Raw genomic sequence first — 27,344 nt, 5'->3', positions numbered from 1 at the left:
TCAATTTACATATTTTTTTAGATTTGGTTCTATAAAAGAAAACCATTTAAACTAGCTTGCTGGCCAAGCAGAGTATATAGTTGGTGTTATTATGGATAGCAGTATAACAAAAAAAAAGTGAAGGTGGCATAAGAGTGAGGGGGACATATTTATCTACCATACCAACCATCCAGTATTAATACAAAACCAAAAATAACACATTTGGATACTCATTTACTATCCATAACGTATACTAGCTATAGTAGCGGTAGCTAGCTTACTGACCTATGTACAGTCCAGGGTCAAGCAGCCATACCGCGTGACTTTTTTTAAGTGTAAATTAATTTGGCTACTTTGCATCTATAAACTGTTGTTGTAAGATACCATTGCATACGTTCATCTAACGAGAATTGTTTTAAACAATACCTTTCTGGTTATCCAGCTGTGTCCTATCATAAGACGAAGCCTACACAACCTTCCATTTTGTCTTCTCCTCCACTGTGTTTTGCTCTCGCGGTTGAAATAAAACTGTCGCGAGAAGTTTGATTTACACTGGATATATGACGCACCGTGCTCGCGAGGTCAATTGATGGCGCAAGTGTGAGAGGTTAAATGTTTTTATTCTCACATATTTCAGTGATACTTCTATATAAACCCTACCTGGAGAGCAGATGCAACTTGTGACAAACACTTTTTGCAAGAGGCTCAAGAGTATAGCTACAAAAAAAGCAAGTTAGTACAAAATCTGTCTTCTCTACTCAAACAGTACCAAGAAGTCCTAATTCTCCTTCCATTTGCCCTTAAATACCACAATCCCTTACTTTGAATTTGAGCACACCAACAAATTACTACATTTACTACATTAAACCAAAGCTTGTCATGTCTACTTAGCCAAACCAGTTCCTAGTAGTCCACCGGGTGGCAACAAAGCCCACTTATGCCAATAAAATACTTTTAAAAAACATTGGTCAGACCTGTTTAATTTTTTTCTTAGACATTAACAATCCATTTACTATATGTACAATATGTAAACAAGAGAATATATGACAAACAAAGGGGTAAATAAACATGCTCAGAATAATATACAGTCAGTCACTTTTGCTGTTTCCTTTACCCTCCAAAAACACTATCATGGTCGAAAGTAATTCTGGAGTAGGCTTACATTGTTAAAGAATAACCAAACCATCAAAGGTTGATGAGACAAATAGTTCTGACAGAATCTGAACAGAGGGTCCAGGTGACATTCATATAAAGTCTTACAATGCATTTAAATAAAAACGATTTCCAGAGCTGAGCCATTTCAAAACATTTGGAAAGTGATTTTCATTCACAAACAGTATTTAAAAAAAAAAAAATCTCATATGCTTGTCAGAGCACTATAAATATTGTCCATGTGTCTTATTACAAAAACTTTGTACAGTTTTAACCTTTATAGTTTTTATACATCACAGTTTATTAAAATCTATGTATACACTGAGGAACTACGATATATAATGAGTATGAAACAATAAGGTAACACGGGGGGTGATTACCAACTTAACGCTATCCCTTTGAATGAAATGTCTGTGTATACCGTTCATGGATTTTCAAATACACCCTTGTCAACTCCTTACAAAATGATGAAACTTTTAAACCGCATTGACAAAACCTTTTAAACCACATTAACAATGTAGAATAATTTACATTTTAGATTGTTTGGGTCTCCCAAAAAGGGCTGGCACAGTAAAGTGCTCGGTTTCACTTCTGGTGGCAAATAACTATAAAGACTTGTGGTATATTTTAAAGAGCAGCATCACAGGTTTCAAGTTTAAGATTGTTGTAAGAACACACAAAACATTGATGTCTGATCTTTTGATGTACTTTCCTGTAGATAACTAGCGTTAAGATAGACATTAAGAAGGATATACAAATAGGATGAAAAGAGGAAAGAAAGAGTGAAAATGTATACAGACTGAAGTTTGATATCCAGATGAACTAGTCACAAGGACAAGGTAAGTGAATCCTCCAGTCTAGCACATAGACTTTGAGGAGGATGAAGGATGGCTTAAAACATCGGATCACGAGGCAGACGTTGAACAAAACAAGGGACAGGGGATGAGTCAGCTGAATCACAGAGGAGCAGGCCCATATGCAAGGAGTGTTCTTGGCGTTTTAAAGCCCTTAGCCTGGCTAGGAGAAGGTGAGGGTGTCTGTTGGTTTTGATACCTCTGTGGTCTTTCATACGGAGATTCGCTGGACATTCCCAGATTAATTGGTCGCAAAAAGGCTTGGTTTATTGGATCTGTCTCTTTGCAACAGATACATACATTTTACAGACTGCAGGATTGTAGAGTATAAAATCTGTGTGTGTGTGCAGTGTAGTGGTTAGGGCACAGTAGCACTGGCACTGTCCTTGCTCTTGTCTACACAGCAGGTAGGAGAGGGGCCTTTGTCTGTGGCAGCAGATCCTGTACCAGAAGGGGCCTGGGCACTGGAGGAGTGACCTGGTGGTTTGGCTGAAGGGTCAGAAGTAGACTCCGCCTCTGGTTCCTGCTGAGAAGCTGTTGCTGTCGGAACAGAGGGAGGCAGACATGAAAAGTACGTTCAGATGGTAAAATAAAATACAGAGAGAGAGCTAAAGAGAGTGTGTAATGTGTATGGCATGTTGGTGCCTGAAGTTTTAGTGCACAGGTACTTTCTTCTATGCATTCGTGCATATTACGTTGATTGTGTATGTAATACCTGACTGTGTGCAGGACTTCATGTGTTCTGGCCAGTGGGCTTGCTGGCAGGGGTAGTCACAGTAGCTGGTGTTCCAGCAGCAGTAGAATATGGCCTCCTTCCTGCAGTTGGCACACCACTGCTTTTTCTTGGTGTCATCCACCGCCTGCTGTTTCTCTACCTCCATCTGCTTCTTCACCTCCGCCACCAGACGCTCCCTCTCCTGCTCCAGACTCTGCCTCATCTCCGCCATAGTCAGTTCTACACGACACACAAAGACGTTTAGAAGACGTACTAATATAATTCACATTATATTGAAAAGAATGAATTATTAATATGAATGTAACATGCATTGAAATGTATACGATGCATGTTTTATGACTACAGCACAGGAATTGAATGAGTATATTATACATACAGCTATAATGCACACACTTGCATTATTAAGATGTCAGAAAACACAGATATGAAGTCCATCTCATACACACACGAATTGGCTGACACAGACTGGTTGGCTGAAGTTGTGCATTTTGATTCTGTACGGTCAGATTAAGAGCAACAATGACAAGAACCTGCCATGTGGGGAATCGTAGGTGGCTTTCAGCTAGTTTTATCTTGTTGTTGATACCATGTCTTGTTTTGAGGTGCTTTGACTGACTTCATGTCAATGCTAATATGGCTCAAATTTACTAGCCAGCTAACCAACCAACAACTCTAACAATGTACAGTACCGGCCCGCCACGAGGAATCGCTAGAGCAAGGAAATCCCATCCGGCCAAACCCTCCCCTAACCCGGACGACGCTGGGCCAATTGTGCGCCACCTAATGGGTCTCCCGGTCATGGCCAGCTGTGACACAGCCTGGGATCGAACCCAGGTCTGTTGTGACGCCTCAAGCACTGCGATTCTGCGCCTTAGACCGCTGCGCCACTCGGGATACCCCAACTTTGTCTGTTTTGCCCCATAGTTGTATTTATATATATATATAATGATACCAACCTAAAAGAGGTGGATATTTTTAAGGAACAAGTGGAACAAACCAAGATTGTGCTTCATCTCTGAAAGCTCTTGCTGATGTAGCCACTGAAGTTTCTCAATCTCTATCCTCAGCCGCCGGATCTGTGCAAAAAAACAGTTGTCACAAAACAGTGAGACAGGGGAGAGAGGTTTACCTATTTTATGGACTCAACCAAAAGTCTGTTCACAGTAGCCCTCACCTCTGCGATTGTGTTTCCTGAAGTGCTTTTGGAAAGGTCGTTGTAGATTTCTGTCATTGTTCCTTTAATCGTTTCCATCATCTGAAAGGTTCCGGTGAGATTATTACAACTCGCAGACTGATGTCAGACAGGTACATTTCCAGATCAATAAAACACACACATCAGCTGTGAATCTATAAACTTTCCCCTGTAAAGTATATTCATTCTGTGTGAGGCAGGCATATAGCATCTTGCTGACTCACTTTGTTGGTGTACTTTGCTATGTCAGCTGCCACATCTGCTGAGGCTGTGGGGATCTGAAAGTCTCCTGCCAGGTAAGAGGAGGAGGAGGCACCAGAGGTGACCAAGGTGACTGATGAGGTGGAGGTCTGGGGACCATCTTTCTGTTGCACGGCTGCAAAACACAGAAGAGGGAAAAGGAATGAAAAGAAACATCCAATAGCTCATATTAACTAAGATGAGATGAATGTGTGTATAGAATTTGGGGAGTTGTGAGTCTCGATGTACCTTTTGCTGCTTGTCTGGTCTGGTAGCGCATACTGGAAGATCCCGGCAACTGCTGCTGTGACTGGAGCTGCTGTGGACTGCGTGTCTGTGCCTGGGTCTGCGTCGGCGCCTGGACCGGAACAGGAGCCTGTGTTTGTGTTGGCGTAGACGGCTGCTCCTCCTGCTGCTGCCGCTGCACCTTCTGCATGTGCCACTTCTGGGACGACGTCTGGAACTTGTTGGCCGGGTTCCACACCACCGTACGCTGCACTGCCTGAGCCGTCTCTTTGGGCAGCAGAGGGCGCTGTTTCTTCACTGCCAAGGCGACGGCGGCGGAGGAGAGGGTGGGGGCGGAGGTGGGGGCTGGAGAGGGGGTGGTGCTGAGGGCCGTGTTGGGCTGACCAGAGCCTGTGCTGGAGGACAGGTTGAGTGGAGGGTTGATGAGTGACTGACTGGGGTCTTTGAGGTTGGACAAAGTGGCAGAGGCTGGAGAGGGTGCCACCGCGGCAGGGAATTTGCCTGGTCAGTGAAGAAATGACACTGATTAAATAACAGAACAATCACGTGTTTTCCTCCTTTCTGCTGAGCCTTTAGGCCTCAGTCTCTTACAAATGTCTGATACAAAGCAACTAGGGTGCACAAATCAAATGAAACGAGACAATAACTGAACCCTCACCTTCCAGCTTGGTGCCAAGGGGCTCCTTCGTGGCCTTGGCGACTACAGCCCCTGGCTCCCTCCTGGCCTTACGGTCGCGACCCCCCTGCTCATCCCCCAGGTCAATAACCAGCTCCCTCTCCGAGTCGGAGTCCTGGTCTGGGCCAGCAAGGGTCCGGGGTGTGCCTGCCCTCCCCTCCTCTGGGGCCTTGGGCATATCTGTGGGGGGCTGAGTCTGGGGCGTCCTGGGCTTCTCCTGGGAGTCTCTCTCTGGGCCATTGATGCCCTGTCTGTCTTTGAGCAGGGCTTCAGAGTTTTTTCTATCCCTGGTCTCTGTGACTGCCTCCTTGTCCTCTCCCTGTGTGCTCGCCTTGGGCCTCTTCCTTGACTCCCTCTCTGCTTTGTCCTTGTCGTCATGGGCGGCGCTCTTCTGTCTGTGCTCCTCATCGCTAAGGTACTCGCTGTCGCTGGAGTCAGACTTTTCGGAATCCTCTGAGTCACTGTGCTCCACGCCCTTATACACGTCCTCAGAGATCCCATCAATGCCTGCACAAGGACAAAGAAACAATACATACAGTGTTTTTCTTTATTTTTACATTGTAGAATAATATTGAAGACATCAAAACTATGAAATAACACATATGGAATCAAATGAGTATTGAATAAATTATATTTATAAATATATTTCATATTTTAGATTCTTCAAAGTAGCCACCCTTTCCCTTGATGACAGCTTTGCACACTCTTGGCATTCTCTCAACTAGCTTAATGAGGTAGTCACCTGGAACACATTTCAATTAACAGTTGTGCCTTGTTAAAAGTTCATTTGTGGAATTTCTCTCCTTCTTATTGCGTTTGAGCCAATCAGTTGTGTTGTGACAAGGTTGGGGTGGTATACAGAAGATAGCCCTATTTGGTAAAAGACCAAGTACATATTATGGCAAGAACAGATCTAATAGCAAAGAGAAACGACAGTCCATCATTACTTTAAATCAAATCAAATCAAATTTTATTTGTCACATACACATGGTTAGCAGATGTTAATGCGAGTGTAGCAAAATGCTTGTGCTTCTAGTTCCGACAATGCAGTAATAACCAACAAGTGAGACATGAAGGTCAGTCAATCCTTAAAACATTTCAAGAACTTTGAAAGTTTCTTCAAGTGCAGTCACAAAAAACATAAAAAACCAAACTGGCTCTCATGAGGACAGCCACAGGAAAGGAAAACCCAGAGTTACCTATGCTGCAGAGGATAAGTTCATTCGAGTTACCAGCCTCAGAAATTGTAGCCCAAATAAATGCTTCACAGAATTCATCTAATTCATCTCAAAAACTGTTCAGAGGAGACTGCATGAATCAGGCCTTCATGGTCGAATTTCTGCAAAGAAACCCCTATTAAAAGGACACCAATAAGAAGAAAAAAGACTTGATTGGGCCAAGAAACACGAGCAATGGACATTAGACTGGTGGAAATCTGTCCTTTGGTCTGATGAGCCCAAATCTGTGATTTTTGGTTCCAACCGCCATGTCTTTGTGAGAAGCAGAGTAGTTGAATGGCATGTGTGGTTCTCACCATGAAGCATGGAGGAGGTGGTGTGATGTGCTTTGCTGGTGACACTGCCTGTGATTGATTTCGTTTTCAAGGCACACCTGACCAGCATGGCTACCATAGCATTCTGAAGCGATACGCCATCCCATCTGGTTTGCACTTAGTGGGACTATAATTTGTTTTTCAACAGGACAATGACCCAACACACCTCCAGGTTGTGTAAGGGCTATTTGACCAAGAAGGAGAGTGATGGAGTGCAGATGACCTGGCCTCCACAATCACCCAACCTCAACCCAATTGAGATAGTTTGGGATGAGTTGGACTGCAAAGTTAAGGAAAAGAAGCCAACAATTGCTTAGCATATGCGGGAACTCCTTAAAGACTGTTGGCAAGGCATTCCAGTTGAAGCTGGTTGAGAAAATGCCAAGAGTGTGCAAAGCTGTCATCAAGGCAAAGGGTGGCTATTTTGAAGAATCTCAAATATAAAATATATTTTGATTAACACTTTTTTTGGTTGCTACATGATTTCATATGTGTTATTTTATAGTTCTGATGTCTTCACTATTATTCGACAATGTAATAAATAAAGAAAAAGCCTTGAATGAGTAGGTGTGTCCAAACTTTTAACTGGTACTGTATATGTATCATATGTCATGAGCGTATCATTTATAGGCCTTGAGACACAATTCATGAATGGTTTGTGAGTGTACCTAGTTGGGCCTTGCAGCTCTCAATGGTCTTGTCCAGGCTCCTGATTGGTCTCTTGGGGGTGGTGGTGAGGAGTGATGACCCCTGTTGTTGTTGTTGTTGTTGCTGCTGCTGCTGTACTGCCTCACTGAGCTCCTTCAGGTCCATCTCAGCCTTCACACGATCTGTGGCAAATGACACTCGAACTCAACACACAACCGAAACATAACCCCTAACCAAACACACAGCACAAGACAAGGTGCTACAGGAGGAGGAGGAGAGGTTAGATGGGACCCACCCAGGTTGAGGTTGAGGATGCTGCCTGTGCCCGGGGCCCTCTCCTGCTTGGGCACCAGACCAGGGGAGAATGGCTTGGGGCTGCCCGTCAAGCTGCCTGCATGGCCCATCTTCACTGACGCAGGGGACGCTGTGGCCAGAACACATAACACTTTAACCTCCACACATGTTTTGACTGTGACTATTCTGTAGATAATACCCCTGTGTTAGTTAGTCATATGACGTGTTAGAGAGTCAGGAGCATGTTAATTACCGGTGTAGTCCATAGACTCCTCCCCAGCACTGTAGTGGAATGGGGGGTTCCTGGGCCCTCTCTCCATCCCATCCTGCTCCACGTCAGACCCCGTGTGTACAGAGGAGTTGGTGCTCATGGGAGAGCGAGGCATGTCTGTCAGAGAGATCCTCCGCCCCATCCCGCTCGACAGAGAGCTCTTGCCCAGGAGCATCTTGGGAGACGCGGTCATGTCGAAGTTGAAGCGCATCTTGTCGGGTTTCTCCATCTTCACGGCCCCTGCCCCGGGGTTGGCTGGATCCAGCAGCATCTGGAGCTGGTTGTTGGGCGTGAAGGGGGTGCGGAAGGGGGCGTAGTTAAACACACCAAACTTCTTGCGGATGTTCTCCACATAGACCTCCATCTCCTGCATGGCGCTGTTGAAGATGCTCTTGGTCTTCTTTACAGAGAAGGGAATCTCCTTGGACATGAGGTAGCAGTTGTTGATGGGAACCCACGCCCTACGGGATAAAAAACAAAAAACAGAAAGACTTGTTAAGGAGTAGGATAAGTATAGAACCATGACTTACTTCAGAGGAGTCCAAGTAAAAAACAATGAAAAGTCCCTTCCCATCCTCTACTTTCATCCAACGGCAAGGCTCACCTGTCATGCTGTCCGAAGAAGCGTGCGTCCACCTGTCCGTCTTTCTCCCGCAGTGCTTTGGCTGGCCAGAAGGGGAAGCCCTTCAGCTTGGCCCACACCAGGGGGTGGGTATGACCCTGAGAGGGGAGGCACACCAGGGGAAAGGTCCGATAAGACAGCAGAAAGACAGTGGAATAAGATTCGCAAAGACATTCCTGTGCTCTAAAGAGTGTTTTTTGAGATTTGAAATATGACATTTATGCTAGTCTACATTTGTCTTCGGGACAAACCTAATTGTGACCCCAAGTCACATAGTATGTGGAAGGACAAAAAGTTACATTTACATCTATTAAAAATGTTAATTGCAAAAGAAGGTGAGGAACCGTTTGTCTTACACATGGCTCGCAAAACCAGTTGTCCCTCTTTTGGCACGAGGACAGGTAGCACTCTGGACAGACCTCGATTTCGTTCATCTGAAACAGACAGCAGTTTTCACATCACTGAAATGGCCATTTTACACATGGAAGGGAGAAAACAAAACACAACCCAGGCTGGTATTTCAGTCATCGTGTAGAAATGACTCACTTCATGTTCACAGATCTTCACAACGACCTTTGCTGTTGCTGTTAGTTTGTGATTACCTGCAACAATACCAAAAGACAGAAAACCATGTTGGTAAAAGCCAAGTTGTTTATCTCCAAAACAAGTAGCAGTACAGAAAGGAAACGGTGTTAATTAAGCAGGTGTTTGTGACCTACCACCATTGTAGATGATGCAGTTGTGCAATATCCATTTCATGTCAGCCAAGAAGGCTTCCGTGCAGCCATACATTTTCTTTTTCATATTCTACAAATATAGCAGAGAAAAATGTACATTATTAGAAAACACCATTTCGACTTCAGTTGAATTCACTTATGGCATGTAGTCGCTCTAGATAAAAGCGCCTGCGGGGCCTCACGATGTGGCGCAGTGGTTAAGGGAGCTGTACTGCAGCGCCAGCTGTGCCATCAGAGACTCTGGGTTCCCGCCCAGGCTCTGTCGTAACCGGCCGCAACCGGGAGATCCGTGGGGCGACGCACAATTGGCCTAGTGTCGCCCGGGTTAGGGAGGGCTTGGTCGGTAGGGATGTCCTTGTCTCATCGCTCACCAGCGACTCCTGTGGCGGGACGGGCGCAGTGCGCGCTAACCAAGGTTGCCAGGTACACAGTGTTTCCCCCGGCACATTGGTGCGGCTGGCTTCCGGGTTGGATGTGCGCTGTGTTAAGAAGCAGTGCGGCTGGTTGGGTTGTGTATCGGAGGACGTATGACTTTCAACCTTCGTCTCTCCCGAGCCCGTACGGGAGTTGTAGCGATGAGACAAGATAGTAGCTACTACAACAATTGGATACCACGAAATTGGGGAGAAAAAGGGGTAAAAAATGTTGTTGTTTTTTTTTAAAGCGCCTGCGAAATGACAAATGGGAATGTAAGGGTACCTTCTCCAGTGTTGCGAGGTCCATTGCATGGAATATGTACTCGGCATAGTCAGGGTGCTGCTCCAGAGACACAGGCTTCCAGAAGGGCTCAGTCTGCCCAGAGAGGAAACAGTCACAGGCATCAGTTCTCATAAACACACCATTCAACCTAAAGCCCTCTCTGGCTCACAGTGGGCACCTGGAGAATGTCAAAAGAACTATCAATGTCAATGAACGACTCGGTACTGGTACTCCCTGTATATAGCCATGTTATTTTTTACTAGCTATTGTTATTCGTTATTCACTGTGTACTTATTCCTTGTGTCACTATTTCAACAAAAAAAAATGTATCTTTAACTCTGCATTGATGGAAAAGGACACGTAAGTAAGCATTTCACTGTTAGTCTACGCCGGTTGATCACAAAGAATGTGACAAATAAAATGTGATTTAAAAACGTGTTTTGAACTTACCCCTGGCTGTTTCATCTTCTGGAGGGCAAACTTCAGCAGGTATGAGAGCTGATCTATCGTTAGCATGGTCATGGCTTTGCTCTGTGTCTCTATGCACTCTGCTACTGTGATTTTCTAGAAACATTTTAAAAAGTCAGGGCAAAGTGACAAACAGTAGCTAGTAAAAAACCAAAAGGGATACTATACCAAGCAGGGGGACTGGGCTAACCCACAACCACTCACAGCAGACTGCTGGGCTGGCTATTAACTATGCATCTGTGTTATGATTTATAGGAGACAGAAGTACTAGTCCTCATAGCAGCGAAATCCAGCAAACTTCCCTCTAGAGAGGGAAGTTATAGATCCTGCCCACTTTATGTTTGCCCTCCAAACAGGCTTGGGCTCAATTCCATTTAAATTCGAGATTTAAAATATGCCATGTGTATTATCCTTATTATAGAATAATATACTATGAAAATGACGTGTCATTTTCCAGGAAGAAGCCTTGTAGTTTTTGAACATTTGTAGGCTCTTTGAATGGTATTCAATGGGGAAACACGTAGCGCAACACGTAGCGCAAATATTATTTTATACACATCTTAAAATGACTGCGTTTTCACGAATTTGATGATATCATCGTCAAGCCAACTCAGAAGATTATAGGGAACTGACCCCGGAAGTATGGGTATAAGGATTTTTACATTATTTACTTGAAATTAAGAATTGAAATTGAACCAAGCCTGCCTCCAACCCCATCACCTGACACCAAAAGAGCAAACGGATATTAAGCTAGTGGTAAAGGGAAAATGTACCCGGAACACTCCCACACAACATGCGCACGGATGTACACCTACACTCCCACGGCACACACACAAGCGAGTACCTCACACTCTGGACAGAACCAGTCGCCCTCGGGCTCTGCTGGCAGTTTGAGGCACTTGGCATGGTACACCCTCGGGCAGAGCTCACAGCAGAGCACCTGGCCCTCGCGGTGGCACAGCCAGCAGTAGAAGTCATTCCTGCCGTCCTGCGGTACAACATCAACAGGGTCTGTGGTGAGTGATGGCTGCTTCACATAGTAAAAGGGACCATGTCTTAGCTCTGACTGAAATGCGGCAAGAGAAACAGGGGGCGGGTTTCAAAACACACGCAGAAAACAAACACAAAAGGTGCAGTGCAACAGAACACAGAGAGAAATACACGGTGGCAAGTAAGGCAGGATAATAAGCAAGCAGGCACCAAAACACAAGACTGTTTTGGTTGGTCTCGTCAATATCAATGTAGGTCTATCTATAAGATAGTCATGTCATTGTTCTTTATCTATAACAGAAGTTTGTGTTTCTGTCATCTGTTTATGTCATCACAGACTAAGTGCAATTTGATTGGTGACTTTACCAGGTGGACCAATAATCAGTCTTGTGTTGGATATCATGATTGACACTTCATTAACCCACATCAGCCAATCAGTGAACAAGACAATACGAGTCAGCACATATCTATGTCACTGTTCAGAACATGCAATTTTTTCCATCTGTCAGCGGAACTGAATTCAAAGATTTTGGCTTGGGGTTTAATTGTGTCATGCATGTAAAACAAAAGCATTCACAACAAATGGGAATAAATGTGCAAAAATATAAAATATTTGGCAAGCATACAATAATATGCATTAATATATATTCTTTCCAAAAAGGCTGTTTAGGTTTAGAAAAGTAATTAAGTTATTACACTCTATAAACAGTTATGATCACCAATCATCACAGCAATTATTTTAACATTTAATCATCAATACATGATACACAATCATGTATGTTTTTGCATTGTTAGAACATACAGCAGTAGCTTTCATTTAAACCTGAGGACATAATATGTTGTGCACAGACACTAGGGCTGTGCGATAACACCTAAAACTCATATCTAAATGTTTTCTAACTTATGGGTGATTCACAAAATATATCTAGATTTTTTTTAAATGTTTTCTCAAAATAAGCTTTGTTGTACAATTTAAAAGGTGAAATACACTGCATTTAAAAACAGCCACCAATAATCTATTGAATTCAGAGCTTGTGAAATCATACCAAGGTTGAGTATATTCCTTCCACAACCATAAGACCCTGTAATAATTGTATTAAAATAGTTAATAAATCACTGATCAGGCTTTCAGGTCGGTCTAGAAAAACGTCATTTTTGTTACAAATTTAAAATCAGAACCATGCATAATGCACATTCACTAATAATGTAGCAGGCATTGTAGAAAATTAACACCGGTCTCATGAACAAACTCTCAAGTACAAGCCCACGTGCTAGTGAGTAGGCAGCAAATAGTTATATTTCAAGTTTAGCCAACTTGGATCTAGGTATAATTTCACAAACTCTGAATTCAGCTAAAAAGGCAAAACAGTTGAATTGTTATGAACCCAAGCTTCTGCCCGTCTCGAACTGGTTGAACAGCATGAGTGGCCCAACCTTATTTCTCAGAATGAGAACAAGCTGCCAATTCCTTATTTCACATTTATAAAAACACAGACTAAATGGCTAGTATAACAATCTTTATTTGACTAAAATGTTGCTAGCGATATGTGGTACCGTAATGCGTGCGCGACAAACTGAACATTCATTTTCCAGAATGAATGTTCAGTGGTACATCCGTTTTAGTAGTGTCTGACTGCTCGAAATTTGAGGAGTTGAAAGAAACAGTGTATGTTTCGAAAGGTTAACTTCTCCTCCATTAGAGTAAAATAATGTCTTGATGTGTTTCGGTGTCCATAAAACCGATTCTGTTGGACCAAAGGGCTCCCGAGTGGCGCAGCGGTCTAAGGCACTGCATCTCAGTGCTTGAAGTGTCACTACAGACCCTGGTTCGATTCCAGGCTGTATCACAACCGGCTGTGATTGGGAGTCCCATAGGGCGGGGCACAATTGGCCCAGCGTCGACCGGGTTAGGGTTTGGCCAGGGTAGGCCGTCATTGTCACTAAGATTTTGTTGTTAACTGACTTGCCAAGTTAAATAAAGGTTCAATAAAAAATACAAATAGTGAGTTGAAACCGTTTGTCAGAGTGGAAGAAGTGATCTCTCATCTTTGTTGTTGTGGGTGGTAGGGGAGGGGCTTGGGAGAAAGAGGCAAAGTGAGAGGCTTGTCTAAATCTGTCCAAAATAAGCCCAATGCGTTTCTATGCGCTTATTTTGAACCTAACTTGTCGCCTGCCTTCCCACCTTTGGGACAACGACTCTCATTGTTAGGGCAGAGACATGAGCATCTCGTTATTATATACAGATTTCTGGTGTAAATGGGAGGGTGTACAGCACAGAAGGAGCAAATGAGACGAGACCAAAAAGACAACAAGCAGACATAAAACGCTCATAAAAATATATCGCCCAGCCCTAACAGGCGCACACACACACACACACACAAACCTGGTCTTTGTTGTTGCTATGGATGGCTCCAGGTTTCTTCTTCTTCTTCAGGGGGCTGGGGGAGGTGTCTGAGGGGGAGTGGCCATTGGAGGAGTGGGTGGGGCTGGAAACCTTCCTCTTCTGAGCCACCAGCGACCGCTCTGCTGACCCAGGGTCAGACACTAGTGGCCGAAGTAGAGGGAAAACCAGGTCACCATACATACAACACGGAACAAGAGTAGCAGCTTATTAATGGATTCCACGTTGCGTCACGATATTGTTTTGATTGTTCGTTTTAGGACTGCTGCCTAACTGAGCATTCTATTCAATGCGTCCTCATTGGGCACTGATGAAGATTTGGTCTAAAGTGCATTACTGTGTCTAAAGTCGGCAAATAATTAGTTGGAAAACCCTTTGTCGTTATTTTGAGGTAGCCAGATTGACTTTAGATGCAGTATAACGTTAGCTAGCTAGCTAGCTAAGATTGAAGGGAGACAGATTTCACTAGCTAACGTTAGCATTGCTCGTTCATTTGACAAACTTTGCTTGCTAATGACAACATTGCCATCTGTCTAAAGTAAATTGACAACATGATGATGGCAAAGTTGATTCCTACTAAATATGTGCCTACTTTAGCAATGTCATCATATTCTCAAGCCCCTATATGTGTAATTTAGACAAAACAGTCAAACTTTTGCACATTAATATGGCTGCAGCATCTGTAGAATGTTGATAGCAATGGCAACGAAGTGAACGAGTGACGGAGGGGCAACTCATGAATATGAGGCTTAGGAGAGACTAGACGCCTGGCATGAAAGACTAGAGAGGCAGAGACACTCCCAGTCACAGGCCAGTCTACACAACGACCGGCTCCATCGTCTTCGGTACTACTCAACTAATCTTTCCTCAGACGGGGGATAAGAGTCATTGTGAAGGTCAACGGCAGTGTAAAGCCTAAACCTTTCTTTTGTTAGCAGAACCCCATCACTGAGAGACAAAATACAGTAGTGCTTGCCCAGGGATACCGACCAGATAAGAGATTTTGGCCACCAAACCTTACTGCTTGGTTTCCCAATCTGGCAACGAATTTCATATGATACGTTAACATCTGATCATCCTTGCTACGCCAACCACATTCCAAGGGAAGTGTGGTCGAGGGCCTGTGACAAGTGTACACATGTGAAGGATGCCTCCTTCACCAATCCCTGAGGCAGTGTTGCTCCATTACAGTGATATGATAATAACTCAATGGCAGAATGGTTGCTCAGTGTAGCTCAATGAGATCCACAACAAACATGTTTAAATGTAAGATCAATACTAAAAGAAGAATACGAGAATAAGCGGTCCTCTCAAAACACAGTAACATTTGTCTTAGTACGCAAAGGCCTTGTTCTTACCTTTGGATCGCACGGACACATCCATCCCCTCTACCCCCTCGGACTCGGTCTTTACCTCCTCCTCAGCCAGACTGCACAGAGCGAGGGCAGAGACAAAAAGAAAAGGGAGAGTCAGGCACAAACGTTGTTCACGAACTAAATCCTGCCACACAGTAAACAAGTGGAACACCACCTAAGGCAGGACCCCCAGAGGACAAAGTCACCAGAGTTTCAGCAGGTTTCCACTGCGGTTTCCTCATGCCTGCTTTAATGAGAAACAGCAATAGGTTAACAGTGTTAGGCCACCAAATCTAAGGTGCAACCAACGGGTCACAAAATTTACTTGGACCTCAGAGCCACGGCCTTCATGATCATCACAGAAGACATCCTATGAGTGTCTATAATCATTGGTCAACACAGTCAGATAAACTTAGGTGTTTGTGTTCCATGGGGTGCCACTGGAGAGGATCTCCATGGCAACAAGTCCTCTTGATTCAGCTGGGCGACAACTTGTGCTTCAGCGCAACAAACAAGGCCACCCAAACAGAGAGTAGGCTGTGTGCTCCTGTCCTCCAGGAGACAACGGAGAGACAAGGGCTTCAGTCCTGATGAGGGCCATGCATTGATGAGTTTGTTTGCATCTCACTTTGCCCACCTACCTACATTCCAAGACGCTCTTTCAGTACAGCGCAAGTTCATTCAAAAGCGGAATGCCTCAAAAACAATGATTCCCGAAAACACAAACAATTTGCATAGGCTATGCCACGCAAGGATTTGTACCTTCAAAATGGACGGTGAATCACAGAAAATTGCCTCAGACAGTCATGGATGAGAGAGTGTAATGTGAAGGTGCTTCTTGGTAGCCACTCAAACCCCCAGCTCTAACAACAGGTGTCCCTAAAGGCTGTTTAGCCTATTCCTAGAAACCCACTGCACCAGATCACTTTAGTAAGCTTTACGGAGTCAACCTTGGTCTTATTAGCTAACTACAGGTTTTTACCGGTTACATTGGTCTGTTAACTAGCCCAAACATCGTGTTCTGAACAGCCCAAACAATAAATCAGATTTCCACAGCAAATCATATCAATATATAAAAATATTTTTTTTAAAATAGAGCTTCTTTCATTCAAAGAAATGCCCAAATCAAAGCCTGTAGCTTTCTGTGTCTCTGGTTCCGCTCTCATCTCATTTCCTCTCAGGAAGAAAGAGGAGGAGAAGAAAGGGGGGGTCCACGGTGATGAATGGGGTTCTTTGAGAGTTCAGCCCCTCCTTTGTCAGTGCCACTGAGGGCCTCGTTCCAAGGATGTCGTCCCATTCATCGCCCTCTTAAAGAAAATCCTCCTCGGGAATGGACCCACCACAGGACACACGCTGAACCAGTTCAGGCTCTTAGCCCTGGTGGCTCCTGGTGGAGGTGGATGTGGCAGTGGGCAAAGAACGTCTAGGTACAGGTAGCCTAACAGGCAAATATCCAGCACTGGCTAGATAGAAAAACAGCCTTTGGACAAGGTTCAAGAAGTGGCCACGTGGGAAAGTTGAATGAGATTAGAGTTTATCTATTCTTAGGAATCCACATCCATCACAGTCATTGATCTAAAAGGGAAAAAAGGACTGAGTAGAAAAAGGAGGGAGCACAATGCTCCAGAGCTGAGGGCAGCCATTGATGAGCCCAAACATGACTACCACTGTAAAAGGGGCCATTAACTAAATCTACTAAACCAATAGTGCCACCCTCCATTAACACAATGTAAACCTTGATGTCCTGCTCGTCAAACCAAGTCCATGACATTGATCATTCATAAACCCAACAGAGGAAAAGTCTCAATCAATGATCACCAGGTTAAATCACCACTATCAAAACGACTGTAGCATAAAATAATCCCTAATGTCATTTGGATAATGAAAGAAGATGAAGTAGACACAAAAAGGAAGAAAATTACAAATAATCCAGCATATGAACCTTTTCTTGTTCAGACACGCTGCTGACAGATAACCCCCTCTGGGGCCTTGCTGTTCTGGACACAGAGAGCGAACAAACAAAACGAGGCCCACATGAAAGAGAGCTAATGTTAGCCAACTCTCTGTGCTACGTGTGCTAGCAGCGAGAGCACTGTGGGATGACAGAGTACTGTTAGCATGCAGCCCAGCAGTGAGCCAAGGTTTACACTCTTTTATTCACTCAAAAATAGGCTCACCGAGCAGCCAGCATGACATAATAACCACCTGATCCTGTAGCTTCTGACTAGGCAGATAGTTTCTCTCTCTCTCAACTGGTCATCCTATGTTCTTCCAGAGGGCATTTCAGACCAGGAGCAGTATTCCAGAAACATGCCAGAACAGATAGCAGAAAAATCTTCAGGATCTGGGAATATTCCAGATGAGCAAAATTCAGGATAACATGATAAACACCCACCCTCCGCAAGGAGGAATGCCTGATAGAAGAAAAACACACACACACACACTGACTCTGTGCCTTAAGATTCCACTGGCTCCTCAGAGAGACAGTCGAGCAGAGGCAGAGCAGGGTTCTCTCGTCACAGAAAATGGAGGCCACAGCCAGCTCCCCTCCCCCCTCTCACACATCCCCCACACAGACCGAGGCACCAGTCACAGGCACGGCCCCCCCCCCACACACACACACACACACACACACACACACACACACACACAGGAGGACCAGGGGATCCGTGGAGATTACAGTTCAACATCCAAACATCAAAACACAGTTAAGCCGAACCACATTTGATTCAGGGTACAGAGGGAGGGAGACATAGATGAGGGACAGGTGGAGAGAGAGAGAGAGAGAGAGAGAAGATAAATCCAGCTAATTGGAGATCATTCTTATCCATTTTACCCCCCGCCCGTCTTCAGTCTTGCTTTCACTGAACGCACTGCCGTCGAAGAATAATTAGGCTTAATAATAAGAGGGGGGTAAGACACTATGAGAGTAAAGACAGATCTGACAAACCCATGCTGTATCCCTGAAGAGAATACACTGTTTTGGTCTCATGCAACACAGTGGTGTCTCATGTGAGCGAGGGTCTGGGTTCCTGATCAAAAACCTGCTATCCTGCTCTGTAAGTGGTGCCATAAAAGCAGGGTGGTTTTGTTGTATGCTTTGAGTTGGTAATGTGTCCTTGAATCCACTGAGAACCAGTATTGTTGATAGAGAAACAACCTGGCACCCTCTTCAACCTGCAACCCCTGTCCTCCAGAGAGAAGACTGACTCTGAGAGACATAACAAGATACAAACAATACCATCAAGGTTAAATGTACTGTTCGCTCAAGACAATATGAAACAACTAGTTTTAGGTACAGTCGTGCAGAAATAGGTGCCAGGCTTTTGCCTGCTTTTTCATACTATAAGATTCCTTATACACATGATTCAATTTTGTCTGAATTTCTTAACCGAATAACATGTTCTTCAACAGAGATAATTGAAGTGTGGTAGCATACCTTGTGATAGATATAGCACAGAATATGCAAGAAAATCATTCAGCCTGGTTTTTACATTGGGCTGGAGGGGATGAAACAAAGATGGCTGTGGAATTTTCCAGAAGGCCCCTGCTCTCCCTGTGCTGCTGCTCTCACAGCGATTTTCAAGCTTTAACCTCGGCTGCTGCTGTAATTGGCTGGAGGGTCTGCAGGGCGGGACAGGATTGGTTGGCTGTTCTATGCCACATGGCTCCCTGTGTGCAGGCTTCCCTCTTCCTTAAAAACATTTTCTGCTGCAATGCAGAGATTCCCCCTGCATTAAAACGGTGTAATTTCCCCTCGGTTTAAAACGTTGTCTGTTTTGAGTGTGACTGAGTGAACCAGGTAGAGGCTTTAGAAGAGGGATGAGTTGTTGTTTGTGGTTGAGAGGCAGTAAATCACAATTTACGAGCAATGTTGCCTCAGCAACCCCCAGCAACCCCAGACGATCGTCTAAAGATAACCTGTCACCAGATTACTAACATACCCACTAACGTAACACTAACGGAGCACGGCATGAATTTATACACGTCTCCAAACTCACCTAAATGTCAATGACTGTAATATGAAGCATGCTTTGTGTAGAGCTATACCAAGATGGTTGAGAGTAAGGAATGTAGAACCCCCCCCCCCCCACATAGAACCCCCCCTAATCTAGGTTTGACACTGAAGGTTAGGCTTTTGCTCATCATTTTTTCAAAGTGAACCGTGCATTTTAAAATCTGCCGTGCCATGGTAACTTATTACACATTTAGAACCTAAGAATTACTTTCTGATTCATGCAATGAATCACTGTTAGGCACTATTTGGAAACAAAGTAGGGGGCTAATTATTAATTGTGATGAATTATTTGAACTAAGAACCATAAAGTAATTTCCAATTTAAACACCAGTGGAAACAGTACTGTAAAATAAAGTACTACCAAAAAAGATTCTTGTGAATTGAGAGCCAGCTATGCAGTTTCACTTACCTATTTACAAAGGAGATACGATTCTCTTGAACCAAGTATTACAGAAATGTCAAACCAGGCATTTAAATGAAGCAGTAGATCAATGGTGTTTTTGTCTCTACAGCTATAAATAGGTGAGCGAGGCCCGAGTGTTGCCAAGGAGGGGAAGAGAAAACAAGCACGCAAATACGGACAAATATGAGTCGAGCTGAAGACAAACACAACGCGCATACGAAATACACACAATCAACAATTGCAAAAAAAATTAAGTGCTTCTCTGGTAGTTTATATCTGTGATGACGAGAGCAGAGCTTCACACAAAATGGCCACTGTTTGAGGGGCACAGAGCAGAGGAAGCAGCTTTACAAGGATGAGTGCTACAGAGTCAACGTAGCACAGGCCTGTAAACTTGAAGCTTTGGGCCTCCCTATATCCCAATGAGCTTCAAAACAACTAGCCTATTAATGTGTAGAGGAAGAATAAAATAAATGTTCAATTGACAGGGTGAAATTCAAGAATTCCCTTCAGACAACCCATTTTTGGTTGGGACAATGAATGAACTCTGAGGACCCTGTGTGAGTTCTGATGTGGGTGAGACTGGAGAGGCATTTAGCCTCGTGCGGCAGGCATTCACTGCCTTGTTTGTACCTGCATCAATTGGTGAAGAATTATGATCATATCTGCAGAGAAAATCATTACATTCACTGACATCCTCACTGTTCACCCCCCCCCCCCCCCACAGTGTTCAGTTTTCCATCAGCCCCTCCCTAAAGACACCCCCCCCCCATGGTCCCTCTAACAGGCACATCTGTTGCCCTCACGTCCATGCTCTCTGGCCTGGCATGACACACTAGATCACAAAAACAGAGACAATCTGCTTTAAAAAGATACTTAACACCCCCCCCCATCCCTCTACCACACTAACCCTTTTTCTGCCACCCATCCCCCGTCATCTCTGACTCTGCCATGACACGCAACTAGGCTGGCGCAGCAGAGAGGAGAAAAGAGAGTGCACACTTGGATCTCACTCTCTTTAGCATTGTAAAAATAAAAAAATAAAAAAAAGTCAAGGAAAACAAGGATTTGCCATGGCCCACTGCATGGTAGTCTAGATGTCTTGGGCACACGTGACCCTGCTACACAGAGGGACAGCAGGGATGAGTCCTTATCCAACCCCCCCACCTCAGCTCTCTATGGAGCAGGGGCCTTGCGAGGCCTAACCCGCCCACAAAGCTCCCCTACTCCTTTGGGAAAGCAATCTGTGATTTTCAGGTATTCACATTTAGATTTGCACAACAGACACACAACAGAGTAGAAGGAGAAAGGAATGTTGTAATTAGAGTTGAAATAAAGACAGGGCTTACCTCTGTGGATGCATGGCTCCCTGACACACTGTTATGTCAACACTTATAAAACATGGAGGACACTCTCAGCCCGGGAAGGCTCCTCTCTTCAGGCAAGGCGATCAGGCCCGTCTGATGGTAGCCAGGCCCTGACTGGCCCCTTTCTCACAAGCGAGATGTAAGGCCGCATCCGATTGGCCGAAGCATTTCCTGAGTAATTATCTTTGTTCAGCGCAGGCAGGAGCAGCTCTGAGTGCGGGAGAGACAGGGAGAGAAAAAAAGAGAGAAAGCTAGGCCCTAATTACAAAATAACACATTTAACTGCATTTCAGTGACCTAAAGAACACATATAACAATGTAATACCGTTACCTAAGGTTGCATCTGATGCACGTTGTGTTATTTTCATGGATAATATATTAGAAATGTCAGCATGTAGAAAATGAAAAAAGGACAACAGGGCTGCTCTGCTGTAGCCTCCATTTTTGTAGAGAAGGCCTTTGTCTAAACCCCTCCCTCCTCCTCAACTGTCTTCAGGCGAGCGAGAGAGGGCACACAGTTCTTCACCAAAACAACTACAACCAAGGCTAGAAGAAATTGCACACCATTTAGAATGTAGACCAGGGAATCTGTCCCTATAACATTAGTGGAATTAAAAATAACTAAATGGTAAATCCATATTATATAAAAAATTAGGATTAACATAAAAGGGAACAGGTTACAAATATTCTGTAATAAATATAAATGAATTCAATACAAAAGGCTATATATGGGCTTGTTCCAAAATAAAAGTATAGCTGTTATGTACACTATTTCATATGACGGGAGACAATGATCTGCTAAAAGCTTTTAAAAAATGTTGGTGGAAAAATAATACTTTCATAATTAATAAATCATCAGGCCAAAAATCATTATTTTAAAGTACAGGCCAAATAGACTAAAAAAAAACATGCAAGTGGGCCTCCTCAAAATGAGAGGCCCATATTGTTTTTGCTAAAATTAAGTTTAGAAATAAATATACAAAATACCTATAAAAATGGCTAATTTTGGGGCTGTGTGTACGTTTGTTGTAGGGATGTCCCAGCTGTGGAATATTCTAGTTTGTGTATGGTTATTGTTTTGGAGTATTCTATAAGGCCTAATCCATATCATATAGGCAGGCATAGGCTAGTTCATTTCTGGTCCTACAATTGAGGTTGGAAAGGGTGCGTAATACATGACAAAAGTTGGGGAAAGGGATGGCATTTTGTAATGCCAGACCCAAGAAGGTTAGTGTGTGCATGTAGGTGTGTTCCAAGAAACCTCCCGCTTGCATCATGTGCTTTGTGATATCATCAATAATTCACTATACCTAGGTAACAGCCCGTCTGTTATCGTTCATGATCTCAGACAGGAGTTTGAAAATTAGAGTAGGTTTTAAATAGCCAAACAGGCCACACTCACAACACAGAGGTTACAAGCAATGGTAACACTCTGTGCTTGTAACTTCGATTGCCATTCACTGTGCCCTCGCCATTTGCCCCCATTCCTTGCCACAGGGACGGCTTGTGAATAGAAAAGTGATTATATCTATACAAAGGAAATGTTGTTGTGAGCACAGGATGTGTGCTTGGTGGAGAAGTGGGGCTTGAAGAACACAGAGGTCATTGGTTTTATAACAAACACATGTGCAATGCTGTCCTCTAGTGAATACATGGAGAAAAGCGACAGTCAGGCTATTTTAAATGCAGGTTCAGGCACCCCTATCCCTTTTTTTTAAATTTAAGAACACATCCTTATTTACAATGAACAGTGGGTTAACTGTCTTGTTCAGGGGCAGAACAACAGATGTTTACCTTGTCAGCTCGGGGATTCGATCTGGCAAACTTCCGGTTACTAGTCCAATGCTCTAACCACTAGGCTACCTGCCGCCCAAAACCCTCACTCTTCACGTCTGCCTGATGTCTCTATATGAATACGTGTCACTGGTCAAGTGCTAAATGTTACTTTAGTCGCCTTGCCTAATTTGACAGCTGTCTAGCCTAGATAGATAAGACGTATGCTCCTCTGAACAATTTATGCTCTATGTTGCCTAAAAGGACAACTGTTTGGGCATATGGTTATAGCTGTGAGCCCTTTGCTATGTGCTCTTTTTGGGAATCTAGGCCAGGTTACAGTGAACACTTGTTTGACAAATTTGTATGGCAAATGTTGTTGAAAGGGTTAGGCCTACTTTGATTGGTTTTCAATCAGCTCATACTCCTGGTCCCTTGACCATTGCGTAATGTTCATGGAACAGTTAGGAGTTAGCTAGGTTTAAAAAGTGAAGTGTACAGAAAAAGTCATCCATCACTGTACTCCCACTACAGGGACATGCAGACATTGAGATATCTGATTTCTGGCATTTGTACAATTGATATGGCGAAGCCAAATCATGCCATAACAACTCATATCGATATGGTTTGACAACCTATTCCAAAATAAATATGTTGCACAACGTTGTTATTCTTGAATGTGAGGGCTGGGGTCAGGAGGTCAGGCATGGCTGAATAAGTGACAGGCCAGGGTGAAAGGCATTAAGAGTAGGGTGAGACTATATTATTGCTAGCGAGGTTGTTTCCTTTTGTCTATCTACAGTACTTAAATATACTTTACACTTGCAAAGTGTCGCTAACTATATCAAACTGGATTTACCACAACTTTCTTTGCGTTCAGTGTGCTCTGCCGGATAGCAAGTTAGCCTAACGCGTTACTGTACCTAGCTAGCTAATAACAGTTTCCCGGTTCACATTGAGAAATGTACCGATTTTAAAACGCTTTATGTTACTTAAACTAAAGGAATAAATGGTCTTTCACGTAAAACAATCAATACGTACCCGGAAATGAAGACAGCTATAGAACAATATTTATGACTGGACAGAATGAAAAATGGCTTGGAGGTAACGTTTCCCCACATAGTCTCTAAACATTCTGTACAGTCTTTGGTATCCGCTTCGTTGCTTCAACGTTGGAAAATCTCCTTCTCAAAAGCCATTGGATGAAAAGCCAAAGGCTCCTCCCCTCGACCTCTTCATGCAAAGGGATTTGATAAGGAGCAGAGGAGCGAGGAGTATGCAATCATAGAATTAGGAATTAGATGGCTTACTATTTACACATGATAATTACATGGTTAAAAACGTAGTGTAATAGGATATATATGAATGCAATATAGACCTTCCTCCCCATGACTTGGGATAGGAGGCTTCCCGACACCTCCTCCATCAATTCCCTTGCACGTCATTTGTTCAGCCTAGTGTCAATCATGAGTTCAACGAGGCGGGATTTTCTAGCTACGTCCTATGGGCGGTTCATGTGTAGGAACTGGGTCAGTGCTATCCGAATCCTTTGGACTACCCTAAACTTAATTTTACATTTCAAATTCAATGGAGTGGGGACATCCCAAGGATCCTGGATAACACGGACCGTAAGAATAGCCGGCAGGAAGCATTTGAACACCTTTCTCGTCCTAGCACAAGCGTTAAACTCATTCCACGGAGTGTCTGGCTGCGTGTTTTTACTTGACCCTTGTATTTGATTGATGAATTAAATTCACAAATTAGGGGATTACTCCCCTCACCTGGTTGTCTAGGTCTTCATTGAAAAGAAAAACCAAAAACCCGCAGACACCCCGCCCTCCGCGGAATGAGTTTAACACAACCCTATCCTAGCAACAGAATATTATGTCGTTGTTGTCAAAGTCGTGCGGTTGATTTGAAGGCTTGATCATGCGCTGTTCCGCGCGAGACGACCGTTCAGGGTTGCCAGGTTCTGCACAAAATGTATTTGCACAATGACCACTCAAAACCCGCACAAAAGGCCTGAAACTAGCTAAATTATTATTATTTTTCACAGCAAGAGGAGTTGCCATATGTATACAATAAACCCTTTTTCCATAACGTTATCGAGCCATTTAAGAAGGAATATCATAGTAACTTGTAACAACTTTAGAAGCAAAATTTGGGTTTCCTCAAAATAATACTTATTGCAAGCTATGACATGATGTAATAAAGGAATTTGAATATGTGACAAGTGAAAAGATCATTCTCCCATATTAAAACCTATAGGGACAGGATCGCTGTCCCTATACCCGGACGGCTGATGCGCTAACGGGTGGTAATGTGTCTAGAATGATGCTGTAAGTAAGAGCAACTTTCCAGGACATAGACATGTCTTATATGGGCAGAAATCTTAAATGATTGTTAATCAAACTGCCCTGTCCAATTTACAGTGGCTATTACAGTGAAAAAATGCCATGCTATTGTTTGAGGAGAGTGCACAACAGCAAAAAACTTTTATCACGGAACTGGTTTGATACATTCACCTCCGAAACAAAATAATGTACTTACACTTACTATGAGCTATGCCCAAGATGGCATAGCAGTCAGACGTCCTTTGTCCTCGTCTTGTCGTGTCCCGTATATATATATATTTACACCTTTCTTCGCATATCTTTTATATATTTTCTTTTCCAAAAACTCAACTTCAAAACATTCTCCTGCAACCCACCTCACCAATTTAAAAAATATATATTATTTACCTCAAATCTGAAATCTACAATAGAAGCTAGCCAGAAGCTAACCAGAAGCTAGCTAGAAGCTAACCAGTTTACTGGCTAACGTTAGTATTCAGCTAACCACGGTTTGTGGTCATCAGCTATCCTTTAGCTCGAAACTCTATCGGCAGTTTTGTACAACGTGACTCAGACCAGAACATACCGGACCTATTTTTCTCTCCATATCCCCGGATTTCAACCGCAAGCTCTGGACATTTACACCTGGATCTCGCAGCTAGCTGGCTGCTATCCGTTTGACTATTTGGCTTACGTCGATCCCGGAGCAAACATCAATTATTCCGGAGCTAGTCAGCTGAAGAGTTCCATCAGCCACTCCTGGGCTACAATCACCTATCCGGACCCGTTTTACTGCCAATGCGGAGCCCCACCTGGCCTTCACAACTGGACTACCGACGTTATCTGCCCGAGGGAGTTATCCAACTGGCCCCTCTGTCACGACGTTACTTGAACGCTGTAACGGCTTTCTTCTGTTGAAGGAGAAGCGGACCAAAATGCAGCATGGTATTTTATGTTTAATGAAGAACGAAAAAACACGAACAATACAAAAAACAACAAACGGAACAACAAACCTAAACAGTCCTATCTGGTGAAGACACAGAGACAGGAACAATCACCCACGAAAACACTCCATGTGCTCCATGTGGACTGCCAACTCTGGCTGCTCCATGTAGACTGACAGCTCTGGCTGCTCCATGTAGACTGACAGCTCTGGCTGCTCCATGTAGACTGACAGCTCTGGCTGCTCCATGTAGACTGACAGCTCTGGCTGCTCCATGCAGACTGACAGCTCTGGCTGCTCCATGCAGACTGACAGCTCTGGCTGCTCCATGTAGACTGACAGCTCTGGCTGCTCCATGTAGACTGACAGCTCTGGCTGCTCCATGTAGACTGACAGCTCTGGCTGCTCCATGCAGACTGACAGCTCGGGCAGCGCTGAACAGGCGGGAGACTCCGGCAGCGCAAGAGAGGAGAAAGGCTCCGGAAGCGCTGGAGAGGCGAGGCGCACTGTAGGCCTGATGCGTGGTGCTGGCACTGGTGGTACTGGGCCGAGGACACGCACAGGAAGCCTGGTGCGGGGAGCTGCCACCGGAGGACTGGTGTGTGGAGGTGGCACTGGATAGACCGGACCGTGCAGGCGCACTGGAGCTCTTGAGCACCGAGCCTGCCCAACTTTACCTGGCTCGATGCCCACTCTAGCCCGGCCAATACGAGGAGCTGGTATATACCGCACCGGGCTATGCACCCGCACTGGAGACACCGTGCGCACCGTGCGCTCTCCTACCTGGCAATAGCCATACTCCCTGTGCTCCTCCCCCCCCCAAGAAATTTTTGGGGCTGACTCTCGGGCTTCCTTCCACGCCGCGGTGCTTGCTTCGCCATCTCCATTCTCCTATAACCTTCTTCGCACTGCTCCAGTGAATCCCAGGCGGGCTCCGGCACTCTCCCTGGGTCAACCGCCCACCTGTCTATTTCCTCCCAAGTAGTGTAGTCCCGATATTGTTGCTCCTGCTGTTGCTTCTCCTCATACCAAAGCCTCTCAGCACTCGCCACCTCCAGTTCTTCTTTGGGGCGGTGATATTCTCCAGGCTGATCCCAGGGTCCTTCTCCAAACAATTCGTCCTCCCATGTCCATTCCTCCTTTCGCTGCACCTGCTGCCTGTTACCACGCCGCTTGGTCCTGTTGTGGTGGGTGATTCTGTAACGGCTTTCTTCTGTTGAAGGAGGAGCGGACCAAAATGCAGCGTGTTATTTTTTAGATATGTTTAATGAAGAACGAAAAAACACGAACAATACAAAAAACAACAAACGGAACGTGAAAACCTAAACAGTCCTATCTGGTGAAGACACAGAGACAGGAACAATCACCCATGAAAACACTCAAAGAATATGGCTA

General features: G+C 44.3%; 1 protein-coding gene across 4 annotated transcripts; it reads right to left on the bottom strand.

Moving 5' to 3' along the window:
- Nucleotides 1-939: 939 nt before the first annotated feature.
- LOC135504637 (MYND-type zinc finger-containing chromatin reader ZMYND8-like) lies at nucleotides 940-23,826 on the bottom strand. 4 transcript variants are annotated; one of them, XM_064923373.1, is made up of 21 exons: nucleotides 23,715-23,826; nucleotides 20,883-21,110; nucleotides 15,116-15,186; nucleotides 13,740-13,900; nucleotides 11,211-11,432; nucleotides 10,349-10,462; nucleotides 9,899-9,991; nucleotides 9,182-9,269; nucleotides 9,009-9,064; nucleotides 8,819-8,896; nucleotides 8,445-8,560; nucleotides 7,823-8,301; nucleotides 7,571-7,699; nucleotides 7,296-7,457; nucleotides 5,058-5,582; nucleotides 4,403-4,900; nucleotides 4,138-4,289; nucleotides 3,896-3,976; nucleotides 3,719-3,797; nucleotides 2,701-2,940; nucleotides 940-2,525 (listed from the first exon to the last, which is right to left on the bottom strand). In XM_064923373.1, the coding sequence occupies exons 2-21, from the start codon at nucleotides 20,894-20,896 to the stop codon at nucleotides 2,344-2,346; spliced, it is 3,540 nt and encodes a 1,179-aa protein (XP_064779445.1). In that variant the 5' UTR covers nucleotides 20,897-21,110; nucleotides 23,715-23,826; the 3' UTR covers nucleotides 940-2,343. The 4 variants fall into 4 exon arrangements, with proteins under 4 accessions (XP_064779445.1, XP_064779448.1, XP_064779446.1 ...); XM_064923376.1 differs by having other exon boundaries at nucleotides 11,211-11,354; XM_064923374.1 differs by lacking the exon at nucleotides 23,715-23,826 and adding an exon at nucleotides 21,232-21,339.
- Nucleotides 23,827-27,344: the final 3,518 nt, after the last annotated feature.

Source organism: Oncorhynchus masou, chromosome 18 (genome assembly GCF_036934945.1).
Source record: "Oncorhynchus masou masou isolate Uvic2021 chromosome 18, UVic_Omas_1.1, whole genome shotgun sequence".
NCBI classification, from domain to species: domain Eukaryota; kingdom Metazoa; phylum Chordata; class Actinopteri; order Salmoniformes; family Salmonidae; genus Oncorhynchus; species Oncorhynchus masou.
This window is presented reverse-complemented; position numbering and strand designations above follow the sequence as displayed.